This window comes from Styela clava, chromosome 12 (genome assembly GCF_964204865.1).
Source record: "Styela clava chromosome 12, kaStyClav1.hap1.2, whole genome shotgun sequence".
Lineage (NCBI taxonomy): Eukaryota > Metazoa > Chordata > Ascidiacea > Stolidobranchia > Styelidae > Styela > Styela clava.
In genome coordinates this window covers 16813646-16833550 of record NC_135261.1, presented here as the reverse complement: position 1 = coordinate 16833550, position 19905 = coordinate 16813646, and the positions used below count along the sequence as shown (strand labels likewise).

General features: G+C 36.1%; 1 protein-coding gene across 1 annotated transcript; it reads left to right on the top strand.

Moving 5' to 3' along the window:
* The first annotated feature begins 945 nt into the window (after positions 1 to 945).
* On the top strand, positions 946 to 9675 carry LOC120330179 (P-selectin-like). Its single transcript, XM_039397036.2, has 20 exons — positions 946 to 1105; positions 1483 to 1568; positions 1832 to 1927; positions 2311 to 2467; positions 2576 to 2716; positions 3187 to 3325; positions 3526 to 3620; positions 4017 to 4205; positions 4672 to 4812; positions 5045 to 5186; positions 5297 to 5391; positions 5617 to 5811; positions 6239 to 6436; positions 6586 to 6777; positions 6892 to 7077; positions 7449 to 7560; positions 7815 to 7890; positions 8446 to 8518; positions 8847 to 9010; positions 9146 to 9675. Exons 1-20 carry the CDS (start codon positions 1048 to 1050, stop codon positions 9341 to 9343), a joined length of 2733 nt encoding a protein of 910 aa, XP_039252970.1. The 5' UTR covers positions 946 to 1047; the 3' UTR covers positions 9344 to 9675.
* The last annotated feature ends 10230 nt before the right edge of the window (positions 9676 to 19905 follow it).

Below are 19905 nucleotides of genomic sequence, written 5' to 3'. Positions count from 1 at the left end.
CAATACCGATAGCCTTACACTGCGAAATGTGTTCAAACACAGAGTTCGCAAAATGAAAATAAAGTGCAACCGTGACACGGACAGTCACGTGTGGCAGAATGAAAAAAGTATTCCCCCATCAATTAACATAAAACATTGAATTTTTGGCTGAAATATCAGATCTCATAGGACCCAAAAAAATTAGAGAAAAAAAGTAATAGCCTTCTGGTGACTAATTCCATCTTTAGGTATTGTCTAAAAATTAAAAATCTATTGGTTCATTAGTTACGGAAAAAGCGACTTTACCCACACCAAAAATTTCGCCCCAACTACAACCAAGATCCATTTGGCTACTTTGTGTCTTTTTAATGACACACGTATAATGGTACGTCCCCGTGTGGTTCGTCTTCTGTGGCCATGTTGTTTGTGTGGCGGCGGAAACTTTGAAACGACAATTGACATTTCATTTCTAAACTTATTCAAATTGCTTTTGACATACTTTATTTACTAAGCTCAATTGGTATTATGTAATCAGCGCAATGTCCCCTAACAGAAACAAATTAGAATCACTTGCTATTAAAACGAAACAAAATTGTTCGTGGATGTAACAAACATGGCCTTAGATATTTATATATGATCCATAGGCAAGTGAGCGATATCAACCCCCTCGCCGTCTTCACGTTACATATGTTTACCATTAATCAATAATTCTATTAGTTCGAGTCCAAAGCCGTGTAATTTGATTGGATTGTTCCTTTCCGTGTCATTTCCAATGTCAAATTTTTGGAGGCTGCATTCTAATCAGCAACGCAAAGGCTCCTCCCGGGCGCATCGTAGAAGCTAATCCGTATTGTTTCAATATATGAAGAGAGAGAAAATGGACAACTTAAATACCTCTAAACACGTACATTTTTAGAAGATTTCTCGAATATGCGTGCGATTAATATCTTGTGTAATTTGACCCACGTTTTAATCCCTCTTGGTATATAAGCGGTTCTGTTCGCTCACAAAATTACAAATCGGAGTTGAAACACACATTTGAAGTTGTTACAAGCAAGCTCTTGAAACATGGACGCGAAGAAATTTTTCATATTGATAGCATGTTGCTTTGCTGCGACTTCCGAAGGTTAGTAGAAAGTTTGAACTTTGAAAAGTTTCTGAGGGTTCGGCAGCTTCTTGTCTTCTGTACTCTATGTATGAGTATTGAACTCGTATTTTCACTGAACAATTTTTGGCCAATTTGAGTAAGCTATAAATTTCATTTTTCGTGTCAAACTCAAAATATCAGTAGTTTAATATTTATTTGAATCAAGTCTTAATTTTGCTGAAGCAGTTTTTATTTGCAGCAATGCGTTATTTCTGTTATATATATATTTGCACTTTAATGCGATATTTATTATAATCATTCAAGTGTTTGTATAAACTGCTTAGTTTTGTTTATTGCTTACCTATACTACCGTATTCTATTTACAAATTTTATAAACATCCTAATTGTTTATTTAGCCCTTCGTTGCATTAGTTGCGATAACGCGCAAAGTCACGACGACTGCAAGACAAACGGAAAAATTGTGACCTGCCAAGAAAACGAAGTAAGAAAAATTTCATTTATTTTGCTGTGATTGTTTACCAATGGTATTTTATTAAAATTTATTATATTTGATATTGCGCTTAATTCCGTGTGGAAAGTTACACTGGTGTCGATAATTTTCTTTGATTCTTCAAAAAGCAAAGTTTTTTAAAATATACCCCCTGATGAATTTATCTAGCATTTACTCCCCATGTCTCGATAGCTATTTAATGCAAAATACTTGCAATTATCCATTTGTTTAATTAAATATTATTCCCTTTTCAGCAATCATGTCATGCTCAAGTACGAATCCATAGCGGAGTGACAAGAATAACTAAAAGATGTAAACAGCAGCACGCTTGCGAAAACAACGTCAAACAGGTAAGTAAGCTATTTCGAAAAGTAATTTAAAATGTGTTGGACGTAATTGATAGCAAAGGGTTGGTTGATATGTACAACTCAAACGCTTAATATTCATGACCGACTATTGTGACACAATGTTAGATTTTTATTACGCTCAAAAATAGAAAAGCTTCCCTGCGCAACTTATTTTTGTCATGATCATGTATATACGACAAAATGTCGATTTAAAAGATGATTTCAAAAGAGGATACTACTCCAAAAACAATTCCGGTAATCGAAACTCAATTTGCATCTTTTCCCTTACCAAATCTAATCAAGAACGAATTGACTCGAGCTATGTTTAGTAATTTTTTAGTCGTTTTTTTTTCTCTGTGTAAATATATATATATATTTTTTTTTAGAACACTATGCCATCAGGACCTTCAACACAATGTAACTCCGGTACCGAGAACTCTGTTTGCCATTGTTGTTGTTTTACCGATGAATGCAACCACTTGGATGGCTGCATTGGAACGCCTGTGACGGACATATTGCCAACACTTGCTCCAGACAGAAGATGTGAGTGCAACTTTGCTTTCTGATTTTGTAAATGTATAATTTATGGTATTAATAATACCGGACATTTCGGTATTCTTTATGATCAATTATATATTTTCATATCTGCAGCCGGTGACAAATGTGAGACTCCATCACCCATTGAAAACGGTAAATTTGATTGTATCGGAGGCAACATAATCGGAGGATTTTGTAGTTATACATGCAATCCAGGATTCGAGTTGGTTGGAGAAATCATCACAACATGTCTACGTAAGATTATCAATTTTGCTTTCAAATGCATGATTGGCTAAATTCACATAATATCCCACCTAGACTAGCGGGTCATGTAAGTGTGACGTAAAAAGTGACATTTTATAACCAATGATTACAGTGTTACAAAAGCAAAAGTGGAAAACAATAAGCTTCGTGCCAAGACTGCATAGCTAATTTAATTAAAAAATGTTTTTGAGTATCACAGTCAACTGTATATATTTTGTTTCATTTCAATTCTTCAACACAGTTAAATTAACATTATGAAATTCGTGTCACCCGGTACAGTCGCAGACCAAATTGAAAGAGAGGTGGAAGAACAATGTTAGTTTCAAATTTTTGCCCACTGCTTTTGTTATTATGGTAGGTTTTTTTTTTGCATTCCCTAAGTTTAATTCGCAACAAAACCTAATAATAATGATTTAGAAAACATGTAAGATTTTTTTTAACGACCTAATTGTTTCTGTTAGCCGCCGGTGCACTTGGATCCATCTACCAGCCTTTTCCACCAGTTTGTCAGAGAACAACTTGCCCCTCAAACACGACGATTTCTTCGGGTGCAGTTAGAGGGAATTGCTCTGACGAGGACAATATCGGGAGCGTGTGCGAGTATGTATATATATAACTTTACCCACGGGTAACAGCACAACGATAGAGCAGATTTAATCAAACGCTTTATTTAAACTGTAATGTGTTGTTTGCATTATGGTGGTGAATGTTTGACTATTCATGTTCTATACATTTCTCATTTGTGTAATTTTAAAATTTGTTTGAGAAATTCATGTTGATTATTATATTTTCTTACGCAGGATTTCTTGTGAAGAGAGTTATTTTCAAGTCGATGAACTGAGCATTATATGCCAAGAAAACGGACTGTGGTCTGATTCTACTGGTTATTGCTTGGGTATGTAGATTGCGTTAAAAACTTTTTATTTGCCGACGCTTTCCACGGAAATATGTTTATTAAATCACCTTGGTTAAATCATTACCCACCAATTCTATATCCAATTCTTTGGTATGCTAGTCTGATTAGAATTCCGATGAAAAATATCACAAAACTATTCACACTTTCAAAATATAATTGTATGGTGACGTTATACTGCAAAACTAACTCTATTTTACTTGCGCCCACTAATGATCGTGAAGCAACGAATGCATAAAAATGTGCCGTTAGACTTGTCATAAATAGTTCGAATCAAATTTGCTCCATCAGTGCTTCCCGAAAGGGTTACGACCTTGATAATGTATTTAAATCTCCTGATCGTGACATCATAATAAATTCATTTCACTGTTTTTACAGAAAAAACTTGTCGCGTTCGAAAACCTCAAGGTCTGCTGTTCACGTCATGTAGTGATGATAATGACCTGAATAGCACGTGTACGTTTTCTTGCCCAGCTGAATATGTTTTGATAGGAGCCTTGACATCTGTTTGCCGTGACGTCGGAACTCCAATCGCGAAATGGAGTTCGCCTATGCCGAAATGCAAATGTGAGTTAGCATGTGAAGTGTGTAATTGGTGAGTTAGAACTGTCCTGTGTCTAATGTCCCAAATTGATCAAGATGACTTAACTTTGATTGAAATACCGCAAGTTTCACAAATGGCCCAACGCAATGCAACGCGAAACTTCAACACACAGTAACATCGAATTCGACAATATTGCACATGCCAGACTGTTAATCTAATTAAACATTTTAAAGTGTCGTGTGTGAAGAGCATTTAGAATCTGTGTTACATAATCCGATTACATACGTCCTACATGATACGTTCAAGTGGGTTTAATTACTTTCAAAGAATTCACTTAGTCAAGCTATTGTATTTACATTTGTATTCGGAAACAAATGACCAATGTACTTTACTATGCTGGAAATTGAATCTGCGATAGAGTGAGCAAACGCGTGTTATCAATAAAAAATAAGGTTGAGTGTTTCATGAAATACTTCACATTCATTACAGTGAACAAGTGCAAAAGACGTCCAGTGGCACCCAAGCACGGTATCATACAATGCATGGGAGATGACACGATTGGAGATAAATGTAGATTCTCGTGTATAAAGGGTTACAGACTTATCGGACAAAAATCAACTACATGCATGGGTAAGTAGGGTTTAATCGGGAAACGATATCTTATTAAATCAAGTGTGCTAAATTTAAAGATTGGAATAATGTGATTTCCTCCATGTTTAAACATCACTTCATTCTACGCCAATTCCAGTGGATTATTGCCAATTCAATATTAGAATTCTGATTTGTTTATTATTTTTGCTAATTAATGACAACAAATTAATATGTATGAATGCGATTTTTACGTAATTTCCTAATTTAAAAGATCTTGGAAATGATGGCGTCAAGTATGTGCCGTTTAGTGCTACGTGCGTCGAGGTCAAATGCGAACCAGTGAAACCGGAAGACCCATTCATGGGAACAATTACCTCCTGCAGGGAAGGAAATTTCTATCAGAGTACTTGTGTGTAAGTAGTGTTCCGTGAATACAAAGTCCAATTTCAATCAAAATATTGAATTCATGCCTATTACATTCTTCAAACTTTTCAACTCATATGATTATAACTTTTCATTTTAGGGCATCGTGCAATGCTGGTTACCACGCCATTGGTTATTTGACGTCAGAGTGCCAGGAGACAGGAAAATGGTCAGAGTTTAGTGGATATTGTAAAGGTAGGAAACAAATACATTACACCATAACCGGAAATGTTGCCACAATAAAAAGTGTTGCGAGTGTGACAAGAAAATACGTCTTTTGTTGAGAAAAAATATTAGCAAAGTGAGAATATTGCTGTATATGTTTAAATATCCTCATATAGAAGAGTTTTTAATAAGCAATGTTATTTCTTCTATTTTGAAATAATTGTTTGCTTTATTACATCATATTTATTTTAACAGAGGTGCTGTGTAATGATATCAAAACTCCAGCGTTTGGAGCTCGGGCATGTACGTTTGGAGCAATTCACAAACAAGGACAGGTCTGTGAGTTCAGATGTTCAAAGAATCATATTCTTGTCGGAGACAAACGAATTACATGCATGTATAATGACAATTCAGTTGGAAGATGGACTAATGTACCACCAACGTGTAAACGTAAGTTACCACAACGAATAAAATATTTTTGTACTGGCTATAAGAAGATTTCGATATCGATTATTGTCAAGCTTGTAATAGATAGCCCTATACAAACCGGTAGGTTAACCGTAATATAATTTTTCTTAATTATCTAGTTTGAAGGTATTTTCTTATAGAAAACATCGTTTGCAATGTGAACTTAGTAGAATCCCGTAGAATCACGTGATAGTTGAAAACAAAAACGGTGGAACATATAACCCCATTAATTAATCACACTCCGATAGTACGATACCCGCAGTCATTATAGTAATAGGGTCATTTTAGTTTTTTTGTTTGAAACGTCTCCAAATAATGCATTTCGACATAATGCATTTAAATAAAATTTTGAATATTATTTATCGATATGAATACCGTACAATTTTATTTACATTTACATATTTTTTAGGCGTTGAGTGCGAACCATTAGAGGCACCTAGCAACTCAAGAATCAAGTGCAAACGTGACTTTAAAGTCGGTAGTGTCTGCACATATTCTTGCGATTTTGGATATTGGCTTGGTGGTGGAAATGCCCAGAGGACATGTTCTCTCCATGACACTATTCCTAAAACAGGTGTATGGAAAGGAAAGGAACCTTTTTGCGCCCGTAAGCCATAACTATCTTTTTTATAAATCTGTATTTAAAAGGTACATTTTATCAACTTAGCCAACAATTTGTCTTTGTTCGAACAGCATTTATGGAATTTCAAAAAATATTGGCTGGTTGAAGGTATCTTATCTATTCTTATCATTTAGCAATCACGTGTAGAAATGCACCGAAGTATTTAGAATTTGGAACTGTCTCATGCAACGGTGATAAAGTTGGAAACATTTGTAACTTTAAGTGCAGTGCAGGTTACACTATGATTGGAAAAAGAAATTCTATCTGCAAAAACTCTGGAAGTAAACAATATGGTGCCTGGTCGGAATCAGTACCTACGTGCAAAGGTACATGCAATTATTGATTTGTTGATTAAATGAGTTGGAGATTGGTTCTGCCGAAAACTGACGTAATTGTGCGATTTTTGAGTAGTCCATTGAAATTCGCTCTTTTCATTACAGCTCTACAATGCAATGAACCTGGAATTTTGAAGCACGGTGAAATTTCATGTTCTAATGACACCGATGTAAACTCAGTGTGTGAATACAAATGTTTGGATGACGGATTTTATCTTTACCCACCAAATTCTATTCAAAGCACTTGTCAAAACAATTTAAAATGGAGCGTTGCCAAGCCTTGCTGTGCAAGTATGTAAACTTTTATTCTTTTTCATATGGTCATGTTTTTAAATTGAATAATAAAACGTTGAAAATTCATTCTAGACGTGGATCTGTAGATATTCTGGTTTTCAGTCTAGTGCCGTTTAATTATACATAGGCAATAGAATTCAGAGTATTTTTATATTCATCAAGACGAGAGTAAATTGATACGTGGGCTTAATCATATCATTAAAAGACATGCGATGGCAGGCGTGTTTCTACTACTTGACACGATGCGCCAACTGGCGGGCGCTTCTACGTTCCCGATAACCCACCACGATTACAAATTGTGCTGGCCTGGAAAATGGTTGAAAATAGCTAAGGTAGTTTGTTACTATCATTTTTTGTCTTTTCAACAGAAACTTGTCCGCCACATGCCTTTATGGATTTATTGCTTTTGATTGATTCATCTTCGTCCATCACATTGCCAAACTGGAACAAAATGATTGATTTTCTAATCGGCTTCATTTCGTGAGTATTTTAAACTCTTTTATTTGGTTTTGCACATAATTTCTACCAAAAGGAAAACTAAAATTGTGTACAATCAGTATGTTTGTGTATATTAATGTCAACTACTTGATTTTTAACAAATCTTGAATATGATTTATGTATGGCAATAAATTAGGTTACAACTCAATAATATATAGATGGTGCTTAATTTAATAAGTTTACATACATATAAAAGATTTGGACTTAAATAATTTTAACATGTATATTTAATTCAGAGAGTTCGATCTTTCTCTCGACTCATCTCGTTTTGCCTTTGCAAGATACAATTCTGAAGTTGATGTAGAATCGCAGGTATGTACCAATATGAACATTTTTCAATAATTCTTCTGATAGAATTCTATCAAAAAGCAGATGACGCGGCATTCACATAATATCCAATAAAAGTGAGAGCCTGAGAAAGAAGGTTAAATGATTCATAAACCAAAGAAAAAGAGATGAAACTATATATCGAATACAATCTTTGTTATATACTAGTTGTCTTGGTGGGATTGTTTTACAGCATGGGTGGGCAAGGTTTTCCCATCTAGACTAGCGGGACATGTAAGTGTGACGTAAAAAGTGACATTTTATGACCAATGTTACAGTGTTACAAAAGCAAAAGTGGAAAACAGTAAGCTTCGTACCAAAACTGAATTTAATTCAATCTTAACAAATTCCTTGAGCTATTTTCTAGCTCAAACATCAAAATTTGGATTTAGTTTGGTTGTGGCTTCATCCAACGGATCAAATTGAAGTACCCAACGCGCCGTAGTTTGCCCATGTCAGTTTTTATAGGGATTATAGGGAGTCGTTAGATTTAAAACAAACACATAATTATTAGCTTCATTTTATCACTTTCCAATACAGGTTAACCTTGGTCAGATCAGAACAAATGAAGAATTTATCGAGCATCTCAGAAATGTTCCATATGACGGAAGTGGTAAGAAGTCTTTCCTTTTAATGCAATAGCTTTAAGAATTTACGATGACAATCAGAATTTTTTTTGACAGGGCATCTAAATGATTAATCGGTACTCCCGTAATGTATGTACCGGGTTAGGGTTAGGCGATAATTTTTTTCCGATTCTCTTTATTTTAGTTCTATTACAAGTTCGGGAACTGTCTGTTTTAGCCAAGTGTATATACGAAGTAGGCGAACAAAATTAGTTACCTCCACACACACCGGAGCGCCGATTGATCTAATACACAAATGCATGTAATTATTCTCCGACGATGTACATTTTCACCCCATCGTATTACTTTTACTAGGAACTCGTACCGGCAAAGCAATTACATATGCAGCTACTATTTTTGATTCGCCCGAAAACAGAGATGATTCTCATGATATGATTCTTCTGGTAACTGATGGACAACCACAAGACGATGCTGTTTTTGCCGCTGAATATTTCCGAGCTGTGGCAAACAAAGGAATGGTAAGTATTTTTACGATTACTTGTTGCAGAACTTTGCTGAAGACATAAGAAAAATAAAATAGTAATGAATTTATAGTTTTAAATTAATAAAAAATTCTGTTCTGTTGTTTTAATACTTTCATTATCTCATTTCAGATAAAAGTGTTGCCTATCAAGCCTACCGGCCCATATGACGAAGAAGCTCTACTTGGTGAGATTACTCAAATAGCCGGAGGTGAAGAAAACGTCATAATGGACGCTTGGGAAAACGGATTTGATGATCTGAACGTGAAATTAGCTAAGAAGATTGGAGATGTTGTGTGCGGGGATCCTTGCTATCACGCAAATATGTAAAATTGCCAAACATGAGTACGGTTTCTATTCTGTACACATAAAGTTTTTATATATACATATTTAAATTTTACACCATATATATGTATTGAACTAGATTTTTAATATTGACCCACAGAAATGATTTATTAGTCCATATTACCAATTGTTTTCATGCTTTTTTTGCTATTTTTTTAAGGATTGCCTTCTATATATCATTTTTATTCTCTTTCTTTCATTGTTGTTTATCGTTATTTGTACTTTATATAAAACATTGCTTAATGTCTGTAGCACTAAATAATCGTAATTTTTTACTTTTTATAGAATCAAATATATTATCTTACTGGATAAAGGTATCGAAATGAGTGGCTCAGTTTCCCGTTGTGTTAGGGTAGACAACTCTTTGACAATGAACTTTACGATCATAAAACTCCTCAAAATCAAATGTGCCCAAATCTTCGCGCCCTGCGTTGCAATCCTTGGTTACGAATTTGCGATCCACGAGCGAGTTAACAGCTATCGAACGAAGTATGACCCTCTCGCAAATAACTTTGTAAGTTTTTTTGAAATAAAAATTTATGCGTGTGACTCTCCATATAATATCATTTACGCTTTCCATTCGTATACTGCCCATCCTACCCATATTTAACCTCGCAGATGCAGCAAAACATGAGAAGCTGGATGGCCACATACCTGTTAGACATTTTAGAAACATCTAAAAAATATTCGCCTCGCTCACTAATTACTTATCGATCTTAAGATCGGTAGGTATGTTGATAGGTATTCGTCTGTCTATATGTCTGTTCGTTTGTCTGTTAGATGAACGCGATATCTCAAGAAGGCAAGGTTGAATCTGCTCCAAATTTTGCATGTGCATTCATCATATCTCGGATCAGAATCCTATTGATTTTGGATGAATTATGTCGTATCATAGCGAGTCATTGATTAATTAGTGATGGGACACGCGGTGTCACTATAAAGTCACTATAAAGTCAAGAATCGAAACCGCAGTTTCGATCGATAAGTCTTCGGTCTCCGACCAATACTCTGGTTTGTATTGTTGGAAACCATAGAGAGTGGTGGGACTACGTTAGTATTAATATTGTACAAATTTGCAATCTCATACACGATTTGCATAATTTGACTGATAACGAAGCTCCACGTGAACGTTACCCTGGTAGAAATCTTTAGACCAATTAATATTTTCATACACTGAATGGATGAAAAGCGGGTCAGAGTTCACCCAACATTAGGTTATTTTTATTAACGCCGGCTTTGCGCAAATCACGGCTATACAACTCTAAATCAAAACCAAGCATAATTGGTAAAGAGATTGCCTACACTTTATCCACAGGAGAAAAATTAGGTCAAACAAGCTCATATCCCAACGGATGTTTCCTGAAACATCGACTTTCTTGGTTATTTTTGTAACATAGCTCAAACAGCAATTGATGTTTCTTTGACCCTTGCTTGACCTCTTAAAATTTCTGCCTTTACTTTACTATTTTAAAGTTTTTGATACTTATATTTTGAGAGTGTTTGGTCGCAATCGCAAATGGAGGGAGGCTACTCGGCTCAAAATTTATTTTAAAGCGAATTTCTTTGCATACTTTTCCTTTTATAACAAAATTTCCCGCTCTACCTGATTTCATTACCTTGGGGTCACTCTTTACCCCTTCCCTATCTCTTTTTTTCGCCACTTAAAATGTTTGAATTTTTATCTAATATGTTGTTATTATAAGCAATCTTTTGGTTACAAATGACATCATTTTATTACCACATCATAGCATAGCATTATTCCTTATCAAACATAAAACTGCGATGGTTCCTTCGAAGTCATTTGTACTTCTGGAATGATGAATGACACAACTGAATAGAGCAGTGTTTCCCAACCTTTTTTGGTCGCGGACTATTTTCACACCAGGGAAAATCTTTGCGGACTCAACCTGCGGTAACTTTAAAACCGAACTCTGTGTGAAGGAGCAATAAAATCAAAGACAACAGAATTTTAACGAAGTCCGTTTACAATCCATATTTACAAAATTTAATCGAAACCATAGCGAGGTGCTCAGTCATTGAGACATCGAGAACTGCTCGCTCTGACAAACTCGAAAGATATTATGAGATCACTGGCTACAATTCGCTGACGAAAATCATAGGAAGGAATTTACAACTAAGATTTTCAAATAAATTCATTTTGATTTTTGTCCTTATCGATCGTCTTCGTAAAATTAAAAAATTAACAATATCTTTATGACTGGTTCCTGAATTTGCTGTCATTTTCTGTCTGTATCGAGTCTATGTCTTTTTTGCCTCGAAACAAATCCTCCGAAATGTTGTTACTGCGTATCCATTGAAATCTGATAGAACTCATCTAATGGTATTGTATATTCAAATTATTATATCCGCTCGGAAAATTTTGAAATGTTACATCTTTGTTATTTGTATTGGTGAATCGAATTTTACCAAATGGCCCACTGAAAAGATGTGAAATTCATGCGATATTGGCGCACAATAAGATCATTTAAAAATGTGCCAATGGTGTTACAGGAAACAAATAGATAAAAAACACAAATATGACACTCAATCTTAACGGAAGCGAAAAGTACGTGTCAACTCGTGTTTTTGTCAGAAATCTGCGAGTCCGTTGTGCAATTTAATCGTTTGATTCAGCGCGATTGACATGCTGTGTCCAAGTCACGTGTTACCAGGTATTCCAATAGTTTGCTGTTCGAGTAATTTTTCGAGTAATTATTGACTCGATTAATTTTATGTGAATAAACTTGAATTTTATGTTTTATGTAAATACTAACGTGAATCGTAACTTGGCAGGTACTTAAGTCTGGTAAAAACGTTTTCGCCCCGCAATGAATTTTGCGACACTGAAAAGGTTAGTGACCTATATTAAATATACTACTACATAACTTTCTAATTTGGTCGTTGCGGACTCATTCGAACGTTCTGCGGACTCATTTGAGACCGCGGACTCGGAAAACACTGGAATAGAGGTACCAGAGCAGGGGTCTCCAACTCAAAATATGTAATGGGCCACTTTTTGAACTTTATTGACGACGCGGGCAACAAACCAACAAACAGCTACAAAATGGATACACATAAAATAACAAAAGAAATTTGAATGTACTGTGTTGAAATTACACTTGAATCTTACACCAAACAAAACATGAAACATATTCATATACGTGTGCTGGATATTTAGCGCCGTTTTGTATAGCGGCGAGAAACTGAAGTTTGGCATTATTTTGAGTTAGTTTGCTAGTCTAAGGCAGCATGCAAATGCTCGTTCGTTGGTCGTGTGCGGAACGCTGAATTTTTACCTTTCAATGTTGAAAAAAAGAACTGGTCGCAAATATAAGTACTGCCAAACATCGCAAGTAGTGTAGCCTACAATTAACTTTGGGAACTATTCTTCGGACACATACCGGTAAAACTCTGGAACATTGACTTCTGAATCCTTCTCCTTCACCATTGTTGCATTGGGGGGAGGGGGTGTTTCACTTTTTACAGTTTGTCGGACTGGACTCTTGATGTTAAATAACACGATATAACCTACTCATAGTAAAGCCCACTCATCTCGACCATGACGCAGCCGCGTGTTGGAGACCACTGTACTAGAGATACTGCTGTATACTATAACATGTGAAATAAAGGGCATTTGCACAAATTATATATATAAGTCAATATTAGTAAAGAATGATCACAATACACATACATGATTTTGTTAGAAAGAAAAAAAAATATGTGTCACCTGTGTCGCCTGAGGTGTTAAAAAAATTTAATTATTCAAGGGACGTATATTTTCCGAGAAATTCATTTTTTAGTTCATTTTTTAGTTCTTCATTATTACTAAATCACAAACAATGCTTTACTTCTTTCCAAGTTAAAAAAAAAATTCAATAGAATCAGATTCGGAAATATTCTAATCGGAACGTTCTGATTCGAAATTCGATTCGAATACACCCCTAGTCATGAGCACTAAAATCCACCGGAAATGGATCACGGGCCATGAAAGGTTGGGAACCACTAGTGTAAGCCATTACTTCAAATGCTAAATATACTCATGGTTAAGAAGAAATAATGAAATTTGAAGTATTAATTTTCAAAACAATTCTTTGAAATTGCTTTGACGACATACCTTTCATGAGTAAATCTGAGCGCCAGCATGCTCTATGTTATATTGGACTCAAACTATTGAATGAATTCTTTCCCATTTGAAAACATTGAAATCCAAAAATATCATTACAGGAAGAGACTGGACAATAAATTCGGAAGTCTTGCAGTTAAGTCAATATTGATTATTTTGACCAGGACCTTGAGATTATCGGTAGAAAGAGTTGTCGCAAGAGTGGAGGTCATATCTAAAGGTCGAATAGAAAGAATGCACTTCTTTCTTCAAATAAGAGGTGTGATATATTGACTAACAATTTGTTGCAACACCAATTTATTGACCTTATGTAACTAAATTAAATCGTCTTGTTGATAGTATTGCCCTTGTCGTCTGCCTAACTAATGAATTTATAAAATCTCTCCCAATTTTGAATAAGCATAATCACTTGTCCAATGCTCGCAGCACGCTGTCTTTAGAGATTTCACAGTTTGCATGCATAACCTTGAATTTCACATTGTTGCGCCACAATCACAACAACGCAACATCAGAGAAAATCTACGTTTCAATCGGCATCTAGTTTCAATGTGCACGCATTTTCCTATGGTGGTAATAAAGGATATTAAAAAAAGATTATCACACAAAAACTCGACTGCCATTCAACTACCCCTGGATCTTCTCTGCACTGATGATCATTACATTTGTCTTATTTGTGCAAGTTAACGGGAAATTTGTAAAAGGGCGTCCAATGGGCAAAGCGTATATGTTTGCGCTCCTGATTCTTTAATAAGTTGTATTTATTTTGTTTTTATCAATCATTTTATCGTCTACTATGCTGAATATGGAGTCGAAATAAACTTATACTTATTCATATACATTGTGTCCACTGTCCAAAAACCATAGGCTTTTTCGTGTCCAATTACCATAGGTTTCTTTCGTGTCCAATAACCATAGGTTTCTTTCGAGTCCAATGCAGCAAATTTTGGACCCAATACTGCCCACATCAAGTGCAGTTTTAAGTATTCTGTGGCGTCTGCAGCTGCCGCAAAACCATGGCGGTATTTCCATACCATGGCCGCTACGGCCAAACCTATGGCGACTGACTTTTTAGCTGCCACAAACCAATGTCGAGCTGCCGTTAGCGCGGCAGCAAATTGAAAACCAATGGCAGGTAAAATTTTGCTGCCGTAACCGCGGCAGGTGGGCCGTAAAGATAGGGTTGTCTCTTATGGTGACAAATATTGGATAAGTTGTAACGTTTTTCTTATGGGTACAGTTTTGATGGATTTGGGGTTAGGGTTGGGGTTTAAGTAGATATAATTCCACATGATCAATTAAAATCTGGTACATTCATTTGTGAATATACCGTTAATCAGTGGCGGCGCGTCAATAGGGCCAACCGGGGCAATGCCCCGGTTGTTTTTTCGGTATAATAAAAAATATTCGAAAAATACCTCAATATCGGTTGCACAGACTGTCTACACTAGCCATATTCTCCCGACATGGTTCATTTTTCGCTCGCAAAGCCTTCGCCGAACGTCGACGGGACGACGCCGATTTTGCCCCGGTTGCTCATTGTATATCGTATTCTCTCTTTTATCTTCCACTCGCCGCGTTTGTCTCGTTTGTTTTCTGTTTCTTTTACTGAATCATCAGGGCCGATCGGGGCTAGCCCCAAAATTATGACGACACAATGCCGACGTTTCTTACAACAACGTGTTGACATATTCACGCATTCCTTCTCGTTCGTTGGTTGCTTGAAGAGTTGATAGTTTCCTCGCCTTCGTTTTTGTCGCTTGTTTCGCTATTTGAATCAGTTAGAGACCTTTAGTCAAAATTGAAGTCAAAATTGATAGCTCAAACTTATGACGGCGCGGCAGTCATGAGTGGGTCGAAACATGGTGTTCAAATTTATATAAAAGAAGATTTTCCTCATGCGCATTTTTTACATTGTTATGCACACCAATTTAACCTCGTTATTAAAAATATGTGTCTTGATACCCCTCTCGTCCGTATATTTTTTGCAACAAATGTTTCGGGGTTTTCTTCATTTTTTTCCGTTTCGCCGAAGCGCTCTGACCTCCTTCGCCAGATATGTAGCCGCCGTCTCCCAGCTTGTGCACCAACACGTTGGAACTTCCAATCACGCATGGTGCAGGGCGTGTCCGAAATTAGGTCTGAGCTCATTGAGTGTTTCAATGGCATTCAGAGCTCTCCGGTTTGGGACGAACGCTCTGTGAGGGAGGCGGCAGGTCTAAAGCTTCTGCTAGAAGATGGTGAGTTTTCATTTTTTCTCGCTTTTTCTCCACAATATTCTATCACGTGGATGTATTATACGGCGCATTGCAGTCAAGGCTAATGGATAGAGCGTCTGTGCAGTCGTGTATTTCAGACTTCTGCAATGCTGTATCTCGTATCCGGGAAACAATAAAATACGACGACACATGGAGTGCTTCTTTACGCCGCGGGCAAACAACGCAGCGTTTGATTTTGTCTGCAAAGGAATGCTGTGACATTCTGGTGAATCAAATAGGCGATCGTCTGCGCACTGAACACCTTGCCGCGTTCTCTTTGATGAACCCCAAAAATTTTTCAAAATTTGCAGGTCAATTTCCCATCCATTTGTTGGCTACTGTCTCCAAATTTTACCCCATGATAAACGTGGGTAAATTGGAAAATGAATTGCGATGTATATACACCAATCAAACTTTTTTGAACATCACATCAAATTGCGCGCTCTATGGGTTCCTCATAGATAACACTCTAGTAACTACCTTTGCGGCGTCTGCAAAATTTCTGGACATCATTTTGACGACGCCTATTTCTTCCGCCGACGCAAAGCGAACATTCAGCACGCTGAAGCGTATTAAAACGTATCTCAGAAACACAATGAAGCAAGATAGATTAAATTCCTTGGCTGTTTTATCCATTCACAGAGAAGTTATATCTGGGATGCATGACTTTAATCAGCGCGTTATTGAGCATTTTGCTTCCAAGAAACCGCGGCGTGTTGCATATATGTTCAAGCAGTAGAAGTCTAGTAGCATATATATTTATGAGTGAGCGACGCATGTCCTTATCTTTGCATTAACTTTCCTTTCTTCATAGTAACGTTTTAAACCTTATTTTAGGTTTTGTCTGCTTTCCCGAAGTTTCTGTTAATATGTCATTGTATTTATCTGGGTAAATATATCCTTTCCTTTTGAAAGAGGTTTCAAAATAAACTATGTCTATATTTATTAATCCCTTGACTTGGACCGGTTTTAAAGACAATTTCTTATCGTTAAAAATTGTCGCTTTTGCCGATTGGTGCCGATTGCCTAAGATTCTTGAAAAAATAATGTATAGTAGAATGTCAAACTACTTTGAAACCAACAATGTTTTCCACTCGCATCAATTCGGTTTCTACAAGCAACACTCCACTGCTATGGCTGCTAATGTTTTGGTACACAAACTAACCAAGGCCTTTGAAGGCAAACAACATGCAATTTGAATATTCCTTGATATTTCAAAAGCTTTTGACACCATTGACCATTCCATCCTTTTAAGTAAGCTCTATCACTATGGAATTAGAGGCGTCCCATTCAATTGGATCAGGAGCTACCTGCAAGACAGAAAACAAATTGTGCAATATGACAATTCATTCTCTACAAATATTTGTGTCATGAAGCCCGGAGTTCCTCAAGGATCTTTACTTGGTCCATTATCTTTTCTAGCCTACATTAATGATATGTCCAGGTGTCTGAAATCCTCTGAGTCAATCATATTTGCTGATGACACTGACTTGATTCTTCATGGGGAAAACCTTTAAGATCTGTTCACAGTTGCAAACTACGAACTAGCCAACATTCATAGCTGGATGTTAGTTAATAAATTATCTCTTAATGCTAACATGACTAAATTTGTATTATTCCATCCAAGCAAGCATAAAAGTGTGAGTTGTACAAAACCACTGCTGCTCAATGGCAATGAAATTGAAAGAGTGAAAGAAATAAAATTTCTAGGAGTTATCTTCGATGAAAATCTGTCTTGGAAATCACACATACTGCATGTTATTGGTAAAACAAAAAGAAACTTGGCAGTTGCTGCCAAAGTATTCCAGTGTGTTAATCAATCAGCTTTACTAGCAATGTTCCAATCATTACTACTCAGCTATATCCGATATTGTTGCTCAGTCTGGCTCCATGGTAATAAAACACTTGTCTCAAAATTGCAAAGTATTTATAATAATTTTTTAAGAATTCTTTTTAGGAAAGGTAAACGTGAAAGTGTAAACCATTTCTATAAAAAGCTAAATATACTCAAAGTTGAAGATTTAATGAAATTTGAAGTATTATCATTAGTCCATGATTTCCATAACAATTCCTTGCCAAACTGCTTCGACGACATACTAACTAAAATTACTTCCAATCGAAGAAGTAGTTCCAACCTGTTCATACCTTTTATGAGTACATCTGTGAGCCAGCATGCCTTATGTTATACTGGGCCCAAGCTGTGGAATTCTCTCCCCTTGAATTTGAAGACATTGAAATCCAAAAAATCTTTTCAGAAAAAAGTCAAGTCCTACTTGGTATCAAAATATTAAAATTTATTATTAGAATCACACTGTTATATATTTTTCGTATGTAATTAGCTACAACTTCAAAAGAAAGACCATGACATAAGTTGAGCTCTCTTCATCTGTTTTGCATTCTAGTTGGCATGTTCTATAGCATAAGATTTTCCTTAATATGGCTGTTCACATTCTGATATCTGCGTGCGCATGTTTCCTTTTCATTCAATGTTGGGTTTCTGATATTCCACATGCGTGAACTTTGTTTTCTATTTGGGTGGTGTGATTCTTTGTGAGGGTTGTAGACAGTAGAATTAAACTCCTGTACCTAATATTGTAATTAGGTGACCAGTCGAGGTATATTTGGATTCTCCCCTATTGTTATTGTTTCTGAGATTACTAATTAATTTTGAACAAGCAGTTGAGCTCTCTCCATCTGTTTTGCATTCTAGTTGGCCATTTATTTTGTTCTAGATTTTCCTTAATATGGCTGTTCACATTCTGATATCTGCATGCGCATGTTTCCTTTCTTTTCAATGTTGGGTTTCTGATATTCCACATGCGTGAACTTTGTTTTCTGTTTGGGTGGTGTGATTCTTTGTGAGGGTTGTAGACGGTAAAATTTAACTCCTGTACGTCGAGGTATATTTGGATTCTCCCCTACATTTTAACTTGCTGTAGTACTATATGCTGCGTCCTGCGTGTGTACAAAATTTTTATCCTTGGTCGAATTTATGCTGTGTATAGCATGCAAATGTGTAAGGGTTAGTGTGATTAAAGGAATCTCGCTCGAAATTGTCAACTCTTACAAATATTTAGGGCTCATTATTGACAACAAATTAAAGTGGAACACCCACACTGTTGAAATACATAGGAAACTTTCAAGATCAGTAGGTATTCTAGGAAAGCTCAGGCATTATATACATGACGCAACCCTTCGAACCGTATACTTTGCCCTTTTCCAACCATATATACAATATGCTGTAGCTGCTTGGGGGGCTGCCTCCCAAACAAATTTGCATAAATTAAAAGTTCTTCAAAATAGAGCTGTTAGAACTCTCGCTAGAGCTCCTTTTCGTTCCAACCTAAACATCCTATACCCTAAGACCAGGGTGCTAAAATTGTCAGACATCTACAAATTAGAGGTCTCCAAGATTATGCACCAATACCACAACAATAATCTACCCGCAGCTTTTGACAATTATTTTCTAAGTCTTAGTAATGTACATGAGCACAATACCCGCTCCTCGACTAAGTCTAATCTTTTTGTACCACGTTTTTCCCTAGGCTTAACACAAAATTCCCTAAAATACAAAGGTGTACTAATTTGGAACAGTATTCCCCTCAGTCTACGTGACTCCACTTATGACATCTTTAAATTTAAATTTAAAAAATTCATGCTCTCTTCTTACCTGTCACCTGCCAGCACCTAGAGTTGATGTGCTGTCAGCTTTCCTCTTTGTCATTGCCAGGATTGCTTGATCTGATCCACAGCCTCTCGAATAGATTGACTTGATACTTTTAATAATCAATTTTCTGCACTGTGGAAGAAACAATCATGTTTGTTTTTATTAGATTCTTGTTATTACTTCATATATTCCACAGTGGAATAAATTTTCATGCTTATTTTTCTATGTCACACTTTTGTCGTACTTTATATATTGCCCAGTGGAATGAATATTCACTCTTTTGTTGTTGCCTACTTTATATACTGCACAGTGAAATAAATTTTCATGCTTATTCTTGTTGAATTCGTTCTGCACCTTTGATACTGCACAGTGGAATGGATATTCATGGTTATTTCTGTCTATTTCTTAATTTACTTCATATATTGTACAGTGAAATGAATCTCCATGCTTACTTTTTTTGAATTCTACAAGGACTGTTTAATTTTATGCAGAGAAATGAATA